Source organism: Dioscorea cayenensis, unplaced genomic scaffold (genome assembly GCF_009730915.1).
Source record: "Dioscorea cayenensis subsp. rotundata cultivar TDr96_F1 unplaced genomic scaffold, TDr96_F1_v2_PseudoChromosome.rev07_lg8_w22 25.fasta BLBR01000281.1, whole genome shotgun sequence".
Lineage (NCBI taxonomy): Eukaryota > Viridiplantae > Streptophyta > Magnoliopsida > Dioscoreales > Dioscoreaceae > Dioscorea > Dioscorea cayenensis.
In genome coordinates this window covers 16,625-39,162 of record NW_024086672.1, presented here as the reverse complement: position 1 = coordinate 39,162, position 22,538 = coordinate 16,625, and the positions used below count along the sequence as shown (strand labels likewise).

Sequence of the window (22,538 nt, the reverse complement as noted above, 5' to 3'; positions counted from 1 at the left end):
TCTCACAAATTATCTCCAAATTCAAGCATCTTTATAAACCACATAGTTTATATACCATCTCATGAATGACATAAATTTATTTTGCAACTCCAAGATGTAAAAACTCCTTGGCTTAACAAAAGTATAACTTTGAACACAATCGCATCCAATTTATATAGAACTCAAAAGAAACTAAATATACATATCAAGGCACTCCTCTTCCTCATCACAAACAAAAAATCATCTCAATCTCACCACAATTATCAATACATAACATCGGCACCGATGATTTTCTTCTTTGTAATATGCCCAGAAGCCCATCATTAACAAAAGAATGATCTTGAGTTTCTGTCCAATATTTGTCATCCTCAAATATAGAATTGATCCTTGAAGATCAGCATCTTTCACAATTTAAACCACTTCAAATATTTTGCATAGCCATTCCGAGTGTTACCGAATCAGCCCTCATTTCCCACCCAAGACATTGCATGACACAGCTGACTATAATCGCCGGAAAGAGTATATATATGTGATGATGCAGTTGAATTCTTGTAAACAGATTCATCTTGCTGCAATGAATTTCGAAAACTTAGTGCAAATAACAGAGCAACATTTCTAGGTAATGACTACATATCGAACAGATGGAACTACAGATACTAGAGAAAAACCACAACCGAGACTCCTCCCCTTCTTAATCATTCTTCCCGCATGAATGATTACATTTCCAGAGTTTTAGCTTAAAATCTAAAGCAAACATTAAACTTATTTTGATGCATTGCATAGCAATTGTTAAATAATTCGAGGCAAGTAATTCCTCATGCACAAACAACAACTTTTGGGGAACATGAGATTAAAATCCTGATAGATAAAAGAACCAGAAGTATAAAGTACAATATTACCATTCAATGCAGTAAAAACTATCAAGGTAAATCATGCCGACCTTCAGTCCTTTACAACTCTAATGACGTAAAAAAGGCAGCTATAACAATTGTGAGGAGGATGTCAAGTAGTACATTAATAGCACCATTAGATGATAAGAAGAAACAGTGGCAGGCTGGGTTTAAGCTTGCATCACCAATCATAAAAAGCTAAGTGGATATAACAGCCAGTCCAAGGAAGAGGAGAACCAGAAATTAAGTAAACACAGATTCAAACCACCGCATTGACAGAATGAAGCACAAAATAATTTTGCGTAATGAACTCCATATTCTGTAGGTATTGCGTTGCTTGAAAATAGGCACATTAGAGTTATAATAAATAAAGAATACTACCTTCAAAAGACTTCTGAAGCACTTGTTCACGTTGAAACTGTTTGAGAAGCCTATTAAAAATATGAATAAAAGAAATCAGGGTCAGCTTTATCTTCTACAAATGTATATATTGATTAAAAAAAACCCATACAACTACCGAAGGACAGATTTAATCAAGTGAATGACAAAATCGTAAAATAAGTCAAACTTAAAATGAGTTGTAAAGCTTGAAATCGGAGAGTCTTGATGGTAAGGCACTGCAAGAAAAGGGACTAGCATAAAAGTTTGAATGAAGGGCTTTAGTTTTGATTGGGGATCAAGGTGCAAGAATTTATTGAAGAAAAGGTAGACTCGACAAGGGCTTCAAGGAGCAATGTTGTTCATCAATAGTAAATATTGGAAAAGAACAAAACTAAGCTCTTTTTCCTTTGAGATTTTAAATATTCAATCCCTAAAATTCTAGAATCATTCTAAACGGAATATGCATGATTTACTTATCAATTGCTGGAGCAACAAATCACATACAAAGAGGAGTGGCATAACCAAACAACTACCAAAATTACAGAGTTTTTAACAACAACTTACAGACTGATTTTGAAGGAAAGACCCCAATATTACTAATCAAGTGTAATTTAATTACAGGGACATGGATATATTCAAGAGACTCATAGCAGAGTAGAAAAAAAGATAATTGAAGCTTGATATGCATTAAAAAAACAATACCTTCAATGGCTTCTTCTGCTTCTGCTTCAGCTTCAGTTTGACATCAATTCCTCTATCAATAATAGATTGTAGTACAATTTGAAGCTTCCCTTCAATCTTATCACCTTTCCTTGGTGTATAAACCACATTATAAATATCCTCCTCCATAGCACGCTGAGCCAAAATTTTCCCCACAGCAAAGCAGGCTTTAACTCCCTTTCTAGATGCCACATCAAACTTCATGTCCTTTGAAATCGAATGAGCCACAACAACCACCTTGCTTGTAGCTCGGTGAACAACACAAGCACGAACTGAACCTTTCGTGACAAAAATGTCCAAGCAAAAAGGTAAGTGGTAAGGATCAGTGAGTTGATTAAACGTCGGGGTTCTCAACTTCTTCCCCTCTATGAATTTTGTCATATCACCAACTCCACTACTCTCACGGGTATTCCTTTCTATCTTGAAAGGAAGCTTCTTTCCTTCTTGGAATGAAGCTTTCTTCTTCTCCGCATTTACAAGCTTGTTCATTTGAGACGATGACACCTTAAGACTTTGCTTTTCAGATTTCTTGTCTTCTTTTCTAGCACTGGTTTGCTTTGACTTCTCTTGATGCTTACTAGAAGGAATTTTCCTGTGGAAATCAAAACTATACTCTTCAAACTCTTTGGAACCTCTATCCAACTTGTAGAAAAGTTTCTTTCGCAGCCTCAAATCATCAATCTCATCAAAATCAGGGCAATTATCCATCACTGTAGAACAATCACCAGAGCCATCATCATCACCAACAGAAGAGCAAAAATCCTCTCCTTTCCCCACAATTCCATCCATAGAATGCGACAATCCGAACGACACCCTCCAAAGATCAGGATCCATGAGCTCAACATCAAACTTCTCCTGCTGATTCCCAATGGAAGGAATCATCGAAGGTAATCCTACCCTACCAAAATGGTTCCTTGCAGTCCCTAATTCATTGTCCCTATCAATTGGTGTCCTAATTGCCTCCGAACACAAGCCACAAACCCTAGAAACCAACGAAAAATTTATCCAAACTGGTGAAAGGAATCGCCTTTTCAACAAGAAACACGCCATTCGATAAATCACAGATGATTTTTTCCCTCAAAATTGATGAAATTCAACACAAAAACATGGCATATCAAGCAATCAAAACTAGATACAAATCAACATTCCAGTTGGAGAATAGCACAAATCGATCAAGAAAACAAGAAAAGCATGGAAACAAAGAGAAAAATCTCACAAAAGCCTTTGATTGGGATGCAATGGCGTCGGCGAACGGGAAGCGATCGCCGGAGAGTGAGGACTCTTTTGAAGCTGAGTTTTGCGGGTTCGGATCTGATTGGCGGGTTTGGATCCGCTAAGTTGATCATTTTTTTTATAAGAGATATTCATAAATGCATGGTTTAAATTAAAATCCTCATAAAATTGATTTTATTTTTATTAATGATCAAAAAAACACAAATTTTGAAGAAAAAAAAATTTAATTACAGATATAGAAGAGAATTATAATACTTTTAGGCTGTGTTTGATTAATTATTTTTTCCATGGAAAATTTTTTCATCAAAGATTTTAGTTGGTTGTTTAATTACAAAAATTTTCCGTGGAAAACTTTTCCCTGATTACGTGACGACTTTTTCCCTTAAATTTGTGGAAAAGCTTACCTCTCTCGATCCAAAGAAAATTTTTATAGAAATAACTTAGGGGGCTATTTGAAAAAATAAAATTGAGGGGCAATTAAAAAAAAAATTATAAGCTCCAAGCCGGTGCCGTCAAAGATCCGTCCTACCTCGCAAGACCGACATCGCCTAGTGTCTCGTCATCGAGGAACCATCATCTTCACTGTCCGGAATAACCAAGGTCGGATATTCTGACCTTTTTCTCCCCTTTCTTCATAAATCCATGTGAATGTTTGATTTAGGGTTTTATTTTGCGCATATGTCTGTGGATTTTCAATCTTTGTTCATATCTTCAAGAAATTTGTGTTTTATTTGTTGATATGTCTACTATTTTGAAGTTTGTAGTTTGTTGGAGATGGAAGTGTAACAAATATTATTAAATAAATAAATAAATACTCTGATAATTAGATTACTAGAGAGTAACTCGTTAACAATTGTATTTATTAATTAAACATAATAGATTTTATCGGACGGCTTCTTTTCTTGTATAATATAACATTGGATATTTATTTATTAAAATAATCAAATTAGTACAATAAGTTTGAGAACAAAAGTACTAACAGGGTGGAGAGAGAGGAGGGCAAGGGGCGGCGTCCCCCTGTGGTTGGCGACCCCCTCCCCCTTTTCATGCTCTCTCTCTCTCCTCTCTGTTTGGTTTTTTTATTTTTAATTTTTAAAATATCTCCGATTTTATATTTTTATTTAAAAAAATAATAATATTTTTTGAACAAATTAATACCGATAATCTAAAATATAAATATTTTTTTAAAATATTTATAAAAATTATTATTTAATCTATTGATATTTGAGTATATTTAATAAAATCTATGTTTTAGTTTTTGATTTTTACAAATTAAATTATATAATATATAAAATTATATTTTTAGTAGAATTTTTGTAAAAATTTATTATTTGACATCTAATTTCTATAAACTATACTATAAATTAAACTATAAATTAACATATGAACAAAATTAAAAAAAGTAAAAAATTTTATTTGTTGAATGTTTTTTTTTTATAATTTGCCCCCCTACCATCTAATTTCTGGCTCCGCCACTGGCCACTGGTGATGTTAGTTTATGCATACACCTAACCAAATTGACATCATAGTATTATCTGCTGCTTATGCCAATTGATATCTAGTAAATTATGTTATATATGAATAATGTCCATGGTATAGATACTTAGGTAGCAAATTATTTAATTGAGACATTATTTATTTATATTTATTTAATAATTTGCATAGGTTATCGAATGCTGAGAGCACCAATTGAAAATCAACTTTGGGTAACGTTTTGGATAATGGTCATGCAAGCCTCATTGATTTATAATTATATGAGGCAACACTATTATAACATAATTTTCGGTAATGACAACGCAATGGGAGATCGAGTTGTCACGGGGAATGATTTTATACAAATGAATGAAGACGAAATCAACAATCTGGTGGGAGTTGGTTTAGGGGATGAAGATGAGATGGAGGAAGCACACCCAAGTCACTCAAGCACAACCAATGCACCTAATGAAGTAGTAGAAAAGAGAGGTACGAGAGCTAAACCTCAACGTCAAAAACCTATGGATGATGCTGCCTCGGCGCTCACAATTATCGCTCAATCCTCACAAAAAATGGCCAATGTGTTCAAGAAGCAAGCAAGTCAAAGTCACATCAATATGCAAGTCATCCTAGAGAAAGCCCGAGAATTAGGTCTTGCGGATGATGATGTTCTGGCTCTCATGCAAATATTTGTGCATGATGAAAAAGAGGCACGTTTCTTCTTTGAGATTAATGATAAAGCGTTTTTGTATGCTTGGGTTAATCACAAGCTCGGCAAGTGATCCATGTCTCCGATTGTAGTTTTGCTTCAATGGAAGAAATATGTGTACTATGAATTTTTTTAGTTGGAGTACTTTGAAACAATAGACATGTTTGCAAAGATAATTTTGAATTTTGTGGTTTACTATATCAACTTTTTGATGAATATAAATGAGTTATGTGATTTAGTATGATGATTTTTTAAAGTTAGTAATGCAGAAATAATTTTTTTGGAATGATCACAAAATAGAAAAAATGGTTGATTAGGATTAATATCATTTTAGGTAACCAAAAATACAATTTACTTGGAGGATATAAAAAAATTTTCATGGCAAATGTAATTTTTTTTCCGGGGAAAATTAATGCAATCAAACAACAAATGATATATTTTTTCCATGGAAAATGTTACATTTTCTATGGAAAATAAAAGCAGATAAACAATAAAATAAGAATTTTCATAGAAGATTCTTGATTTTCTAGCCAGAAAATAATGCCAATCATACAACCAATTTTTTTTGTTTTCCATTGAAAATTTTTCTATTAAAAAATATTCTATGGAAAAAAAAAATTTCACCAATTTCCCATGTTGTAATCAAACACAGTCTTATGTTTTTTTACTATCCAACAAAATTAGAAATTAGAATAAATAATAGTGATCTAAACGAGAGCAAGAACAAATCCAAACCCCTTACCCTAGAAGAATTATTTTTATGTAATTAAAATAATTTTTATAGTTTTCTTCTTAAATTCTTTCTTTTTTTTCACATGTATGTATGTTTTTAAATAATGAATTTAATTTTTTTAAAAACAAATTATTAATTAGAATAGTTTTATACTTTTATCATTTTCATGTTTTATCAAATAAGTAACTATTGCAATTAAAATTTTAATTGTTTGCATATGACACTAGCAGAAGTTTTTTAACAATATATCCAACAACACACCTTTAAACCATATTACTTTTAATTACACAAGAAATGACTTATTCTATCATTAAATAAATAATAGCAACACCTAGAAACATAACTTCCTGTACATACATATCCACATTTATGGAGTCATTAACCAATTCACAGCTTGAAACACTGAAACAATAAATAGGATTAAGGTAGAATACCCGGGTTAATCTCTATCATTTTGTCTTTTAAGTCCCACTTCAATGTAAACCTTTTTAATCCCTCTATTCTTTGAATGCTTTTAATCTCTCTACTCTTTGAATGAATGCAATCAAGTCCCCAACATTGTATTAATCATGAAAGCAATTAATATACTATACAATTCATCTATAATAATCAATGTAGTGTACACAATTCAGAAAACCTTTTTAATCCCTCTACTCTTTGAATGCTTTTAATCTCTCTACCCTTTGAATGAACGCAGTCAAGTCCCCCAACACTGTATTAATCATGAAAGCAATTAATATACTATACAATTCATCCATAATAATTAATGTAGTGTACACAATTTAGAAAAATAATACAAATTTTTTACCTTTTATATGAACCACATAATGTATGAGCAATAAAAGTTATTAATTGGCTTGTTCAAAAAATAGATGTAGGACTTAGATTACATTCATTCAAAGAGTACAGGAACTAATCTGGATATTCTACCTAGAATTAACCAGACCAAACCACAGACATACAGAAGGTGCATATGAACCCCAAAAATATAAAAATTAGATAAATAAATAAAAGCCACTGCCATTGAAGAACTCCTCAACTACATGGCAACAAGAAACACAGGGCAGAGCCCTGATGAATCACCTTATAATTCTGAAATGCAGGAGATCTCTGTTTCATATTCAAGATTTACCATTACCTACATGCATACATTCAAAAGCATGACAATTTTTACTCTTCCACAATAACATGTAGGCAACAGCTAAGAAAGGCAGTCCGGTTTAGATTTAGTCGTCGAAGAAGTAAATCATTGGCAAGAAATAACTAGTCAGATGAATCATGTTCCTTCCTGCTTTTGATGACCAGTCGCTTCCTCGTATCAAGATCGACTTTGTCGAGGTCTGATGCGGTAACCAAGTAACCATACAAGATTCGCTTCTTCTCGCCCGTCTTCTCATCCAACTTGACCAGGGCAGGATTCTTGTCATCGTCAAGACTGGACGACATAGCTTGCGCCCTTGACCAGCCTTTTCGACCATGGTTGTCCTTCTCAAAGTATTCTGATAGACGCTCAGCCTCCTTCAAACCAGCTTGAGTGTTTGCAAACTTCACTAGTGTCATCCCCATGTGTCCCTCCTTTCCATACATAGACTTGGATTTGCCACCGCCGAAACCTAGATCTGAACGGGAAAATATCAGAAAAGCAAGCATTAGTTTACAGAAATTCATTGAGAGAAAATGTGTGAGACAACAGCACATGCATCCAAAATAAGTGAAAAACCAAACCAAATGACTACTAAGACTGAAGTCCCTGCGGGACTGCATATAGACCGCATCTCTTGCCAGAGATCGGTGAGTTCTTGCCCTCAGAATGTTCATTCCCGATGAATGTAAGGGGAGCCTTTACATATATTAATACATGCACACAGGCAGAAAACAAATAGCTATTCCTGCTGGCAAAAGTAATATCCTTGAATACTTCCAGCTACGCCTTCCATCCTACCAACATAAATGGCCCTCGTGAACCAGAATGTGTAACCTGTTCTTTCTATAAGACTTGGCCCTTGTGAACTTAACCAAAGCATAAGCAACATTTACTAATATGCCCAAGCTATGACGTGAATGACAATCTCATCTCACTCAGGATATGCATATCAAGGCTAGCAATCCTTAATGAAAAACTGATCAAGCAATTTAAACACTATAAACAGCAGTCTGAACCTCCAAGTGCAAGGAAAAATAATTACTTATTACAGTTTGGAAACAAAACATCAAAATTAAAATAAAAACTGATCAATTAGTTTACCCCATATAAATGGAGTCACACTTGAATGTCAAAGTCATACTTGTATGTCAAAGAAGCTAGAGCCCATACTTTTATATCAAGTACAAATCTGCATAGTTAAAGTTCTCTAGAACATTATTCCATCCAGGTTAAGATGAAAAAGGTTCCCTGATAAATGCAAGGTAACTACTGTCAAGCGCTAACACTAGGAATGGCACAAGGTTTTTAAAATAGAGACCAAACATCAAGATTAAAATAAAACTTATGAATTAGTTTACCCATGTAAATGGCGGCATGCTTGTATGTCAATGAATCTAGAGCTCTAACTCTTACATCAAGTCTAGCTTGACATTCCAGTGAACTCCAAAATTATGGACTATGTACAAGCACAAATCTGCACAGTTAAAGTACTGTAGAACATTACTCCATCCGGCTTAAGATGTGGTGAGGTTCCCTGATAAATGCAAGGCAACTACTTTTCGAGCAATAACACTATGAATGGCTCTCAAGGGTTTTAAAATACAGACAAATCAAAAAAAGTGGAGCTCTGACAAAAAGAACATTTCAACCAGTTTTGTTTAAAATTTTATCAGCAATATATATATATATATATATATATAGACATCAACTTCCTCCAATTTAACAAAAACTTCATAAACATCAACTTCTTCCAATTTATTTCTAAGGTGCCATAAAGGTAGCTACTAACTAAATTCTAATTACTGAACAATGGGATAGAGAAATATCTTTCAAAATAAATGATTCACAAGCAACCCTAAAGAAAACAAAGATGTGATAGCAAAGCTGAGTAAAGCAAAGGCTTAGTTTAAGCAGCCTAGTGCAGAGGACCAAGTGTTGAGGGCTTGATTAAGACCCTTGCATGAAGAGAAGTTGCAGCCTTATCTTGTCCTTGGGCACTTTGTGGGCACTTTGTGATCAACAAACAATTTTAGTGGTGGACAACTGTCCTCAGATCAACAGATTTAGAAAGGGAAAAAATAAATTCCTCACATTTCACTGAATATAACAAACAAATAGTAAAAGAGGCACAAAGATTGATGATTGTTAAGAGTAAAGAATGATGATATACCAAAGTCAACTTTGCAACCAAGTAGAATTTTCACAAATCCAACTAAAATTGCAGACTCAAAGAGAGAAACACAGGAGTCCTAATAATGAGAGAGGGAACTTCTATACGAGCACTTGTTGCCTTGGTTGCAAACGTAACCAGAAGCTCTGCCAAACCTAAACTGGTAATGAATGACAAGGATAGATGACAAAGATCATGAGGCCTTATCATTAAAATGTAGAGAATAAGAAGTAGAGAATGAGAAGCAAGGAGACATCCAGACAGGTTATTGAGAAGCTAGGATGCCAGAAAAAATCAATAAATATGACAAGGATTGTTTTTTACCACACACCAGCATCCACAAATTGGATCAAGAAAAAAGCTGTGATTTCATATAGAATTATTTCCCGAGATAAAATAGTTTAGTTCTCCATATTATAGGAAAAAAAGCAGCAAAAACAAAACTACGATACCTTTTAATTTGGTATCCATTTCTTTATTACCCATACCCTCCATGCGGCCATCCTTTCTTCTTCCTGAGTTCGTATTGTGAATAATCACAGTTGGAGGCCAAACAATCAAGTCTTCTCTATTTGCTGCCACATCATCAGCAGATAATGATTGATATGCCTTAGAGTAATCCGGTGCTTTTCCATAGTTCCATCCCATAAGAACACATAAAGCCTTATGTAAACCAAGATGATCAACACGCAATTCTGCATTCTGTGAGGTGTATGCATGGAGAACAAGCTCATGAACATCAGCGAAATCTTTAGATGCCCTGTAATTGTGCACATCAAGTTTGTTGAGTAGCAACAGTATCAGAATCTACCCAACTGAAACCATGCATAAAAGCAGGAAGCTGATATAGAAGTCAGAAGGATAGCAACATGCCCTCGTAGCACTAATCAAGGAAGTATATAAACACACACACACACACACACACACACACAAAAAAAAGCATGATTTAGCTATATGAGGCAATGGTATCTTAAATCCACATAAACACTTGCAAGCCAACAGTGTAAACAGGACAAGCAGGTGAGGGCTTATACATGTCCAACCCCAGAAAAAAGTTTAACTAACAAAACCAATGCCAAGCTCAAACTGAACCCCAACACTAACCTAAGCAGATAAAAAAAAATTCTACACATATAGTTAAAAACCAAAATCAAATAAAATATTAAAGCCAAGGCTGAGGTTTCTCATCAAGCAGAGGTTCAGTCTTTTGGCAGCCCCATCAACAGGATACTATCAGGACTAACAAATTGTTGCCCAACATATTACCTGCTGGATGTTAAATTCCAAAATCAGCACCCAGAACCAAACACTACTGTTATACTTTACCCAAGAAATGTCCATAGTATGGCCAAAGTGTATCAAAGTTGCATCACCCCAAGCACATGGCTTACGGATGTAATAGATGTGGGTAAGCTAATAAAATCATTCCTTAGACTATCACTTCCTTCAGAGAAACTTGATTAGCATGCCTTATTTCACAACACAAGCACACATTTCTTTACAATGTAAACAACTAGTAAATTTAGTAGGGTCTACAGGTCAAGCACATAGGATTCATATAACAATAATTACAATGTTTACACCCTAACTCTCTAAGTTTGAAACCTCCATCCCTAAGGGATACTTCCACTGAAGTTGGCTAACTGTAGGAACAATTTAGGCTGAAGGCAATCATCACATATTGATGAACACTTTATATGAGTTCTGGTTAAACAAAAATGAAAGAACTTGCATCTTACAACAATTAATTCCAAATTCACAAAGAGAGAAAGTCATCTCTCTTTGTAGTAACCTAGAGAAGGAAACAGATCACCGCCTATAATATGAACTATGATAGAAAAGACTTTCAGACCACCGTAGCAATCACTGAAGCCTCATATAGGAAGCAACAAGATGTCGCAATATCAAGGACACTGTGTCAATACTTGCACAGACATTCAGGTCAACACACCAACCATTAGCATTCAAACAAAGGAGCACCAATACAGCAACAAAACCAAAGCGCGCAGAAGGACACAATGAAAACAGCAGCAGTAAATCAAGAAAAATATTTGGAGAAACAACTATACTGTACACAAAAGATAACATAATACCTCAAGCTACAAGAACTAAGGACAATTACAACTAAGACCTTACACATATGATCACAAAATGGAGTATGAAATGAAACACAGGTAGCAGATGTCCATAGAAATTCACAAAATTGCCAAGCAGTAAGAAGATTATATTCATGTACACGATAGAACTTCAAGAGCTTGCCATAAAACGATGTTCCTCGTTTATTCCAAAAGAAAGCATTGCCCACAAACAGCAAGTGGTAGAAAAAATAATTTATCAGCAGCTAAAACATTGTCAAGCCTGGGCAGTATCAGCAACTGCCCTGTTAAATACATTTAGAACAAAGACTGATAAACCATACCATCCAATGTACCAATACCTAGCCAGATTATGCATTGCTGGCTGCAGCATCTAAACAGAAATAGAATCTACCTAATGGTTCCATAACACTAAAGCCTATCTAAACAAACATTTAAATGAATTCTCACTGAAAATGTGACTCCATCAAAGTTGAACCACAAAAGAACCTCTGGCGTCCAATCACCAAAACTTAGCTATAGCTGTAAATACTATTAGAAAAAAGGAAACAATGTATCTAACTAAAAGTGGCACCTCAAGATTCTTTAGTCAAAAAATAAATAAATCAAAAGCATGCTAGACCCCCATATACCAAATATAGATAACAGTCAAGATAAGTACGTTTTCATTGAAAAAACAAAACAATGAGCATCAATTAACACATTACTATCATGCAAAAGATATAATGAGGTCAGAGCAAAAGCGATATCGAGAATTACATCTGACAGAATCATGAATTGCAAGATCCATTCCAAATCCATACAAAAAAAAAATTTGTCAGCTAAGTATAAGAAATTTCATCCCATTAGATAAACTCCAAGGAGAGAAGAAGTCACTCAGAACATATAATTGCTGCTCCAAAAAATTAACTTCCATGCATGACAACAAATAAAAATAAAGAAGAGTACTCAATTAAACATTTCTTCTGCATGAAGAAAGGAAAAAAAAACCAAAAGAAGCAGAAGAGACATATAAAAGCTTACTCCTAACTCTCATAAAAAGAAAAGAACCAATACATCAGAATTTAAAAATGTTCTGAAGCATAGGCAACAGCCAAAATGAAGAATCAACATAGTGACTTTTCTTTTTTTTCTCACATTCTTCTCATTCTACAATGTAATACTGGTACGATGTAGTTTGAAGAAGAGATTATAAGAAGAGGATTACGCTTACAACCTCAGCTAAAATGAATAATTAACATAGAGACTTTTCTTTTTCTCATTTTCTTCTCATTCTACAACATAACGGTGGTACTATGTAGTTGGAGGAAGAGATTATAAGAAGAGCATTATGCTATGGTCTCAGCTAAAATGAAGAATTAACATAGAGACTATTCTTTTTCTCATTCTCTTCTCATTCTAAACTATAATGGTGGTACTACGTAGTTTAAAGAAGAGATCACAAGTGGAGCATTATTCCTATGGTCTCAGCTAAAATAAAGAATTAACATAAAGACTTTTCTTTATCTCATGTTCTTCTCATTCTACAAGATAATGGCGGCACTATGTAGTTTGAAGAAGAGATTACAAGTGGAGCATTATGCCTATGGTCTCCACTAAAAACTCTAAAAGGAATACACAAGTTGGCCTCACAAAGCATCATGTTAACTGTAGCAATCCCCATAACTGCAGCCTAAATTTCTAAAATCACTCGTTCAAGAAAACCCTCTATCCAATGATAGACCCTTTGCCACAACCGTAAAAATCCATACACCTTCAAAACCATAATGGAAAAAATCAAAGATAAGTAGCATTATTTTGAAAAAATCACATAATATCCTGATGACATGATTAACACAAAAAACTGCACTAATGCAAAAGCAAGGCAGAAAAAACATAACATGAATGACCACAAATCACACTAGTTCAGCATGTAGCTACTTGGACCCAAATAACTACTGATCCTTCTACACATAATAATTGATTTTCTTGGAAAAGCAACAGAGAAGTGTTACCTAAAAAAAAAGAACTAGTTCCTAGAATGGTCTGGAACAATCTCCAAGCAAACTTGTTTTCTTACTGATAAGCAAGAGAAAGGACCATGCAGCATTGTCAAATGTAAAAAGCAGTTATAATAGAAGATTCTAAGAAAATACCATATCACTTCAAGGTTCAAGCAAACATGGAAGTCTAAATAACCATATATTGATACTTGTAAGATTGTTCCCAACCATGAAGCATAATGTGAAATGCATACACACTAAATTAAACATTACTTTATAATTCCAATATGAAGTTGTTGAATATTTGCTATGATCTTTGTAAAGATGGCTGACTAAATTTTGAGCACACACAATGGCTCAATGTCCACCATAAAAAGACAGAATGCCTTTTTATAAAGGAACCAAGCAATGCAGAGAACAAAAAACACAATTGAGGCAAAAATCAAAAATAATCACACACAAACACACACATACAAAGTCCTGTGACTAAGTTTGTCATTGATAACACCAATAGACAAAGAAGCATCATGGCGTGCAACATGTTCAAAAATAAAAAAGTCAACTTAGTTCCTCTATTCGAATTTCAGCCCATTGAGTATCTTTATTTGTTAAATTTTGGCAATGTTAATCCTGAGGCTAACAGCAGTTAAGTTTGCCATTTGGTTTTGCTAACATGGACTTTTTATATTAATATATTATTAAGAAAGATGAAAAGGGATAAAACCATACAATTAACTAGAGGCAGAAAGAAAAACTGATAATCACACAAAAAAGGTGAAAATAAGAACTGCTCTAGCAGTTCCATCCGCACCAAACCGAAACTACATACCTATTTGCCTTCTCTGCTAAACAAGCTCGGAGACATAAAAACAAAAACCTAGCGAGCACATACACAGACATACAGACAAAGACAAAGTGGAAAAGAAGAAAGAAGAAAGATGAGCAACTAAGATCCATACTCCTCTTCACATGTGAGGATGATGGGTTGTCGTTTTTTTTTTTATGTCATAGGATACCACTAAGCCACTCTTCCTCGGTATCTTGTGTGTCAACCTCTTCTCCATCGGGTTTAGTATGTAGTCAAAGATCCTTGCCCGCACCTCCGTCAACCCCCACACGGCCGTGACCACCAGCATGCTCCGCAGACACACTCTCTCTCTCTGCCCAAGATTCTCTAATGGGGTCTTTGTTCGCATCCGTGCAAGCTTCGTCGCCATCAAGAAGCGAAGGTGTCGGGGACTAAAAAGGTGAAGGGATTTAAGGGCAAGGGGCTGGATGCGGATCCATTATTTTAGATCCGCATCTGTTTAAATGTTTATGATTTTTCCCCTTTTCAATTTTACAAATAAACATACTCAATGGATTGAAATTCAAATAGAGCAACTAAAGGGGCTGATCCCAAATTCTAGAGGCACTAAGTTGAGCATTTAACCAAAATAAAACTTCACCACATATATTTCATCATTTAAATATGTGAACAAAAGTTAAATCACATTCAACATGAGTAGAAACATTAAATTGCACATATAGGAACATAAAAGAACTGATATAATGATTTTATCTTGATAAACATTACTAAGAGAAATTAATGCTTAACAAAAAAGCACACAAATCATATTCTCAAATCTCCAAAATAAATGAGCCCTGATTGGGCTAGCCTCGTGTCCATATCATCATAAACACTTCAGACAAATATAGCGTATGCTGAGTACACTTATGCCCAAGTAGCAATAACTACAAAAAGAAAATGATAGTTTAAAATTTACATAGGAGGGGGATATACATAGGATTTACTAATGCAGGATATTGATTTATGCCCGATTTGCATCAAGTAAAATCCTAACTTAAGCCCAAAAATCCATCATCTTGGATTTGGAATAAGCTCTGGATTCGGAAATTCTGGGGCCCCACCCTCCAATCAAACACACATAAAATCAACATAAGGATTTCCTCTTTGCAAAAAAGGATCAACTGAAATTAATCATCTTCCTCACGTAAAACAAAATAAAACTAACCAAAAAAAAATAAAATAAAATAAAAACTAATAATTAAAAAGTTTGCAGCAAAAAAAAGATTTCAGTAAGAAGAAAGCTAGTGCTATTATCACATCATGAGCCATGAAAAACTTATAGATGGGTTTCTTGGAAATTCAAATAGCTTAACTTATAGATGGATTTTAGTAAGCCTTACTACGCAAAAAGCAGTTTTCCTCCCTTTCAAATTCTCAGTGTGAATTGATTAATATTTGTCTTGGCAGAAAATATTTAAGATGTTGAAGCTGACAATGAAAATATCAAAGATAAGACTAGCCTTAAGTAGCTCATAGAAGGCCAAACTCTACTTAAAAACTACATAGGAATGTACAGAGAATATAATTTTAATTCATATAGTACCAAACTAAAACAAAAATATGTCACTGAGACATCTTATTTTATCTATTTTTGAAATAAATACCCCATGCACTCATACTCTGATCTTTACATCCACAAAGTCATTGGTTCTTAGCACTCAACAGCAGATGGAATCCAATAAATAAAACATCAAGCATAGCAATATTGCTGTTACCTTCCAAGATTACATTATGCTATGCAACACCAAAGACCAAACACTCTTTAGGGCAATAAACATCAGATAATATGCATGCCTACCAGTAGTTAATGTGACATTAGGGCATGTCTTAATCAATGCCAACAAAAGTAAAGGGTCCAAGAAATTGATAAAATATTCAAAGGAACTGGATACAGAAATACTAGTCTGAAATTAATAGATCAAAGGGAACAAGAAACAATAAGATCAACAAGCCTGTCTAAGAAGCACAGGCAATTGTGTCCAGAGTTATAGCCTGGTTTATAATCTTATGCCAAAGGCAGTTATATTCTACACAAGAAACAATCATCAACAATTTAATGTTAACTTGCACCCAATCAACATTCACAATACTTCATTGATGCAATGAAGGCAAACAAATAAACAATTCTCATAGCCATTAAAAGTACCTAAACTGCCAAAGGGACTTCAACGAAATGCCAAGTTGAGATGGCCAGTGTTCCCCTGACATGGACATAAGTGTTGGAAATCCAAGTATATGCACAATAAAGGCAATCAAATAAACAATCATGGTAACTGTTAAAGGTATCTAAATAAAATATGTCCCGAAGGGACTTTAACAAAGTGTCAAGTTGAGATCTAGAGTGTTCACCAGACATGGGTAGAAGTGGTAAAAATTCATAAGCAACCAACAAAAGAATATCAATAAACCAATCTCTTTTTGAATTGAAATATGGGATTGATGAGTTTTGAGATCTTCACCTTCGATTTTATTTTATTAATAATGCTTTCACAATATAAAATTTCTCAAAACCAAAGCAACGAAGGAAACCAAGATGAAAAGCTACACATAAAATGAATGATGAATTGATGACAATAAACGATCACAACAAAGAAAGAAATGAAAATATGAAGTAGCCCTTCCAAGTACCCACAATATACTTTAAGCTACTAACTCAAGTGGAACAATCTTTTCAAAAGCTTCAAATGCAATACCATGCAATCTTAGCATTTTAGGCAACAAGATTGAGAGAACAAAGATTTCCCTGATCATTTCATCCCAAGAAGAAATACGTTATGTTCGCCAACAAGTATAATTTCAGGCAAGAACTAATATCTTTGGCATCCTCGATGTCATGAAAAAAATCTGTGGCCCCAAAACATGAAGAGTAAAAACCACTTATGCGAGCAATAGATAGAGACCTAACCGATTAGTTCCCTTTTCAAATGAACACAACCTTAATAGCACTCACATATCACATATGTTTTATTAACAACTGTGCAACCAGGTTTATTTTTGGCTGCATTTATGGTATACTTCTTTTATTAAAAAAAAAAGAAATGGCTTTCTACCATCGACAAGAAAGACCTACACATTCCACAAAAGTTGGGGGTTAGAAACACAACAAAGCACTATACCTTCACGCAAAAGTTTAATTGCAGTTAGAAACATGACAAACGCTATAACTTCCCACAAAAGTTTAAAAGCACTTTTATCGCAGTGCTTCTGACTAATAATCAATACATAGTAGTATAGTACCATCCCTGCGTCTCAACCCAAACCCTAATACAGAAGTATAAATGAGTGATTGAATGATTAAATGTGATGACATAGAGATGGATATGATATTAAGAAGCATAGAAAAATGTATCAAACTCTGGAACACTAACAAAAGAACTATTTCATAGCCAAACGGACAAAGAATATGTAAGAAGGTATCAATATCTCTAACTAAATAACATTGAAAAAAGGAAGCATGGTATACCTCAACTCAACTACATTTTCCTGAGATATGTAAAATCGGCAGTAAACACTGAAACAAATCATCATCACAACTCCAGAACAGAGATATATCATCAAAGAAAGAGTGCACCGAGCAATAAAGACAGAAGCAATAAAACAGAACAAGAATGAAATAGCATATGAGAGCAAGCAATAAAAGATGGAAACTTCTGATATATGAACAAACCTGCCGCAGACAATGCACTGCAATGGCGCATTCTTCCCATCTTCCAAATAGTTTTTCCTCTGAGACAAATTCTCATTGATGATCTTTGCAAACTTAAGGAAAGCCCTCTTCAGAGCCTTAGGGTCCACGTCCACAGCCGGGAAATCCTCATCACGTCGACCCCTCCTAGGCAGCACGCCATCATAGCCCTCCGCTTCAAACCTCCCCTGTTTCACCATCCTACTATCATCATGATAGTTCCCGCCGATGAGGGCTGCCACCTCGCCGGGTGAAATCCCCACGATCACCCCCAGAACCTGACGGGAGCCCATTAGGGTTAGAACTACCATACTGGAGCACACTCTGCCGATGCCGCGCAAACTCATCCTCCTCCCCATACTTCCTCTTCATCGAAGACGGCCCAGCTTCAGAAGCACGAGGACCATCTAGCCCGAGGGACGCCCAGTAGTCATCACGGCGGAAGGACGGGGGCGGCTCACGAAAATCATTAGGACTAAAGCGTCCGGCGTTGAGAGGATGCGGGGGTGGAGGGAAGCGCTTGTCGAAGACTCCGTCCGGACCATGAGGTGGTCGAGAAAATGGAGCTTGGGGCTCCAAGGGATAGTCCGGCGGGAGCGCGAAGTAGGAGCGGACGCTACCATCGGCAAGGACGATAGTGCGGCGATCAAGGTTGTGGAAACCGTAGGGTGGGGGAGGTGGCGGGAGGGCAATGTCAGGGTGGCCAGCGAACGGGGAAGCCCCTCCTCCGGCGCCGCCTCCAGAGGCGGTGGCAGAGGTGGAGGCGGGACGAGGAGGAGGTGGTTCGTCCTTGGAGGAGGGTTTGGGATCGGGTGGGGATCGGCGATCTTTAGCGGGGCGATCTTTAGCGGAGGTGTCGGATTCCCAACGGGATTTGCGAGCGGAGGCGGAGGAGGATGAAGGCTTCGATGGGTGCTTGAGGTTTTTCATGGCGAAATTAGGGTTGGGAATGATGGAAAAAGGGGATGAAGACGACGATGGCGGAGCGCAATGGATGGTGAGTCTGCGGAAGGGGTATTTCTGGCATTTTAATTTAATTTTTTTTTTTTTAATGTTTTGCAGTTTGGTACCTCAAATTATGTTATAATCTATATCTATATCTATACTCTAAATTAATTTCATCCCTTAATGTTCTTATCGATTGACACATGGACACGTGGTGCATTCTAAAAATAAATTCTGGTGTTCTGCAGGATTATTTTGAGTGCTTTGTGTCTCCTACTTCATGTTGCATTTTAAAAAGTAGTTGAGGTGTTCTGCATTATCATTTTAAGTGTTTTGTGTCTTCTACTTTGTCTCCAATCTCCAAACCCTCATCTTCATCCTCAATAAAGGACTTCTGGAGCGAAGGGTGATGTTGCCTGAAATGGAGATCTGGACAGAATTTTCAAAGAGGGCTAAGAGGAAAGAAGAAAGGAGGTCAGGATGAGAGGAAAATAGAGGAAGAGAAGAGAGAATTTTCAGGCTAAAGATGCCTTCTCCATTCATCGTTGCTCTATTTATATGAAATCAATACAATCCTAACAAATTTTGCCACTCTGGCATTTCCACAAGCATCTGTTGTGCCAGGACAGCTAGCACTGTAATCAGAACCTTCTCAAATACTCTTCTCCTAATTACATCCATATTCTTCTAATTACATCCATAAGCAACCTCAAGCAACCAACATTAACCAACATAACACTGTATTTCACTATATTATATAATCTTGAAATTTGGAGGGTGATTTGCCTTGAGTCTGACACGCGCTCCTCCGCAACTCTATTCCCGCCTTTTGAGTAACTGACTGATATGCAACAATTGCTCCCCCCTGAAAATGATCCTTGTCCTCAAGGATGAATTCTGGGAATGTTTTCTTGAATGCCATAGCATCCTCCCATGTTGCGTCCTCAGCCGATTGATGATCCCATTGGACCAGCATCTCTGAAAAAGTCTTCCCTTTCTTAATAACATCCCGATGCTTTAGAATGGCTTTTGGCTGCAATAACGGATGTTGATTTAAGAATTCTGCATGCAATGGATTAATATCAACGGACGGATTGGCTATAAACCGCTTCAATTTTGAGACATGAAATACATTATGGAGCTTGGCTGAATGTGGAAATTTTAAACGATATACAACAGCGCCAACTCATTCAATTATCTGAAACGGGCCAAAGAACCTACGGGCAAGTTTGTGGGAAGTTTGACGCACCAAGGATGATTGCCGTTATGGTTGTGATTTCAGTAAAACCCAATTGCCCTGATTAAACTGAACATCTATGCAACCAGCATTCGCTTGATTCCTCATCCTTTGCTGAGCTCATTATAGATTCTTTTGCAACGAAGCTATGAGCGTTGCACGATCAGTGAGTATCTCGTCCACTGATGCAACTGTTGACGAGCCCGACGAGTAATCAGCTAAGGATGGTGGTGATCTACCGAAAACGGCTTCGAATGGTGACATTTTAATTGCGGTGTGTCAGGCCGTATTATAGTGCCATTCAGCCCATGGTAAGTACCGTGACCACTGTCGTGGGTTATCACCGGTGAAGCACCGAAGGTAGTCTTCTAGGTACCAGTTTAGCACCTCTATTTGTCCGTCTGTTTGTGGGTGTTTGTCTGTCTATTTGTGGGTGATAAGCACTACTCGTCGCCAACAATATACCTATAAATGAAACAATTCCTACAGAATCCAGACATGAATAATGGATCGCGGTCAGAGATTATTTGAGCTGGTACTCCATAAATTTTAATCACGTCCCATAACATGATCTCTGCGACCTGAGCGTTGTGAGATTGGATCCCAAAGCACAAAAATGGGCATGCTTGGATAATCGGTCGACGACCACTAAGATAGTCACCTTTTTCACTGGACGGTGGTAATCTAGTTATAAAATCCATTGATATAGAGTGCCATATTTGTCCAGGAATCTGCAACAGCTGTAACAACCCCTAAGGTGCCCGATTGAATGGTTTTGTCGTCTGACAAATAGAGCACTTAGATACATACTCCTGTACCGATTGTTGAAGCTCTGGCCAATAGAAAACTCATGCCAGTCTGGTCAGTGTGCACTACACCCCTGCGTGTCCCCCAATTGGAGTCAAGTGGAATTCCGCCAATAGTAGTGGCCGCATGGCTGAGTTCGCCGGAATCCATACCTTGTTTTTGAAAAACAGAATTCTATTACAAACAGGGTAATTATGATCGGTTGTGGTCGCGACTCTGCGAACAAAGCATGACAAGTAACCCGCTCAAGCATGATAAAGCATATGTCCGTCCGTTTAGCACTCCCAGCTTATAGTCAATGTCAAAATCGAACCCCATGAGCTTGCAAAGCCACCTCTGTTGCTCCAGTATCTGAATTATTTGATGCATCAACGCACGAAGACTCCAGTGATCAATTTGAATAGTAAAACGCCTTCCCAAGAGATATTAGTGCCATTTTCTAACTGTCTCCGTTATCGTGAACATCTCACGGCCATAGATGGATGTTGCTTGCTGTCTGGGAGTAAGTTGCATACTGAAATATGCTAGTGGATGACCATCCTGCAATAACATCGCTCCGATGCCCCTACCTGAAATGGCAGTTTGGACGATGAATGGCTTGGAGAAATTTGGCAATTGTAGTATTGGGGTTTGCATTAAGGCCGTTTGTAACTTCTGAAAAGCATGAGTGGCATCAGCCGTCCATACAAAGGCCTTACTTTCTTAACAAAGCCATCAAAGGAGCTACGAGGACAGAGTAGCGCAGCATGAAGCGCCTTTAATATCCGCATAATCCCAGAAAGCTTCTCAATGTCTTCACTGAGTGTGGAATTGGCCAATCTTTGATAGTTTGGATCTTGTCGAGATCGACGGCCACCCCATTTCCAAAGATGATATGCCCCAAGTAACCGAGTAAGGTACACCTGAATTCGTACTTGGATATCTTTGCAAATAACTTGTGTAAGCGGAGACGAGTGAGAACATCTTGGAGATGAAGCAAATGGGAATCCCAGTCGGTGCTGTTAATGAGAATGTCATCAAAAAATATAAGGACATATTTTCGCAATATCTACCTGAAGGTCAAATTAATCAAGGATTGGAAGGCTGATGAAGCGTTCGACAGGTCGAAGGGCATCACTAGGAACTCGAAGTGCCTGTCTTGAGTTCTGAATGCCGTCTTCTCCATGTCCTCAGGGTGAATGTGGACCTAGTGATAACCAGCACAAAGGCCCAGCTTCAAGAAGACCTTGGTGCCAGTAATCTCATCTAAGAACTCCTCCACTGTTAGGATGGGAAATTGGTATTTAGCTGTGATGGCGTTGAGAGCCCAGTAATCAACACAAAATCTCCAAGTGCCGTCCTTCTTCTTGACCAATAGTACTGGGGCGGAGAACGGACTGGTACTAGGCCGTATCACCCCCTCGGAGAGCATGTCACCCACCAGCTTCTCCATCTTGGCTTTTTGGAAATATGAGTATCGATATGACCAAACATTAACGGGTGTCTTCCCTGGTAGTAATGGAAT

General features: G+C 36.6%; 2 protein-coding genes across 2 annotated transcripts; both read right to left on the bottom strand.

Moving 5' to 3' along the window:
• Positions 1-46: 46 nt before the first annotated feature.
• Positions 47-3,298, bottom strand: LOC120254001. Its single transcript, XM_039262160.1, has 4 exons — positions 3,187-3,298; positions 1,953-2,952; positions 1,251-1,300; positions 47-548 (listed from the first exon to the last, which is right to left on the bottom strand). Exons 2-3 carry the CDS (start codon positions 2,850-2,852, stop codon positions 1,277-1,279), a joined length of 924 nt encoding a protein of 307 aa, XP_039118094.1. The 5' UTR covers positions 2,853-2,952; positions 3,187-3,298; the 3' UTR covers positions 47-548; positions 1,251-1,276.
• A 3,794-nt stretch (positions 3,299-7,092) lies between these two features.
• On the bottom strand, positions 7,093-19,060 carry LOC120254000. Its single transcript, XM_039262159.1, is given in 4 exon segments — positions 7,093-7,737; positions 9,885-10,192; positions 18,028-18,337; positions 18,339-19,060. Coding segments are annotated over 4 exon segments (1,611 nt in total). The 5' UTR covers positions 18,976-19,060; the 3' UTR covers positions 7,093-7,381.
• Between the last annotated feature and the right edge of the window lie 3,478 nt (positions 19,061-22,538).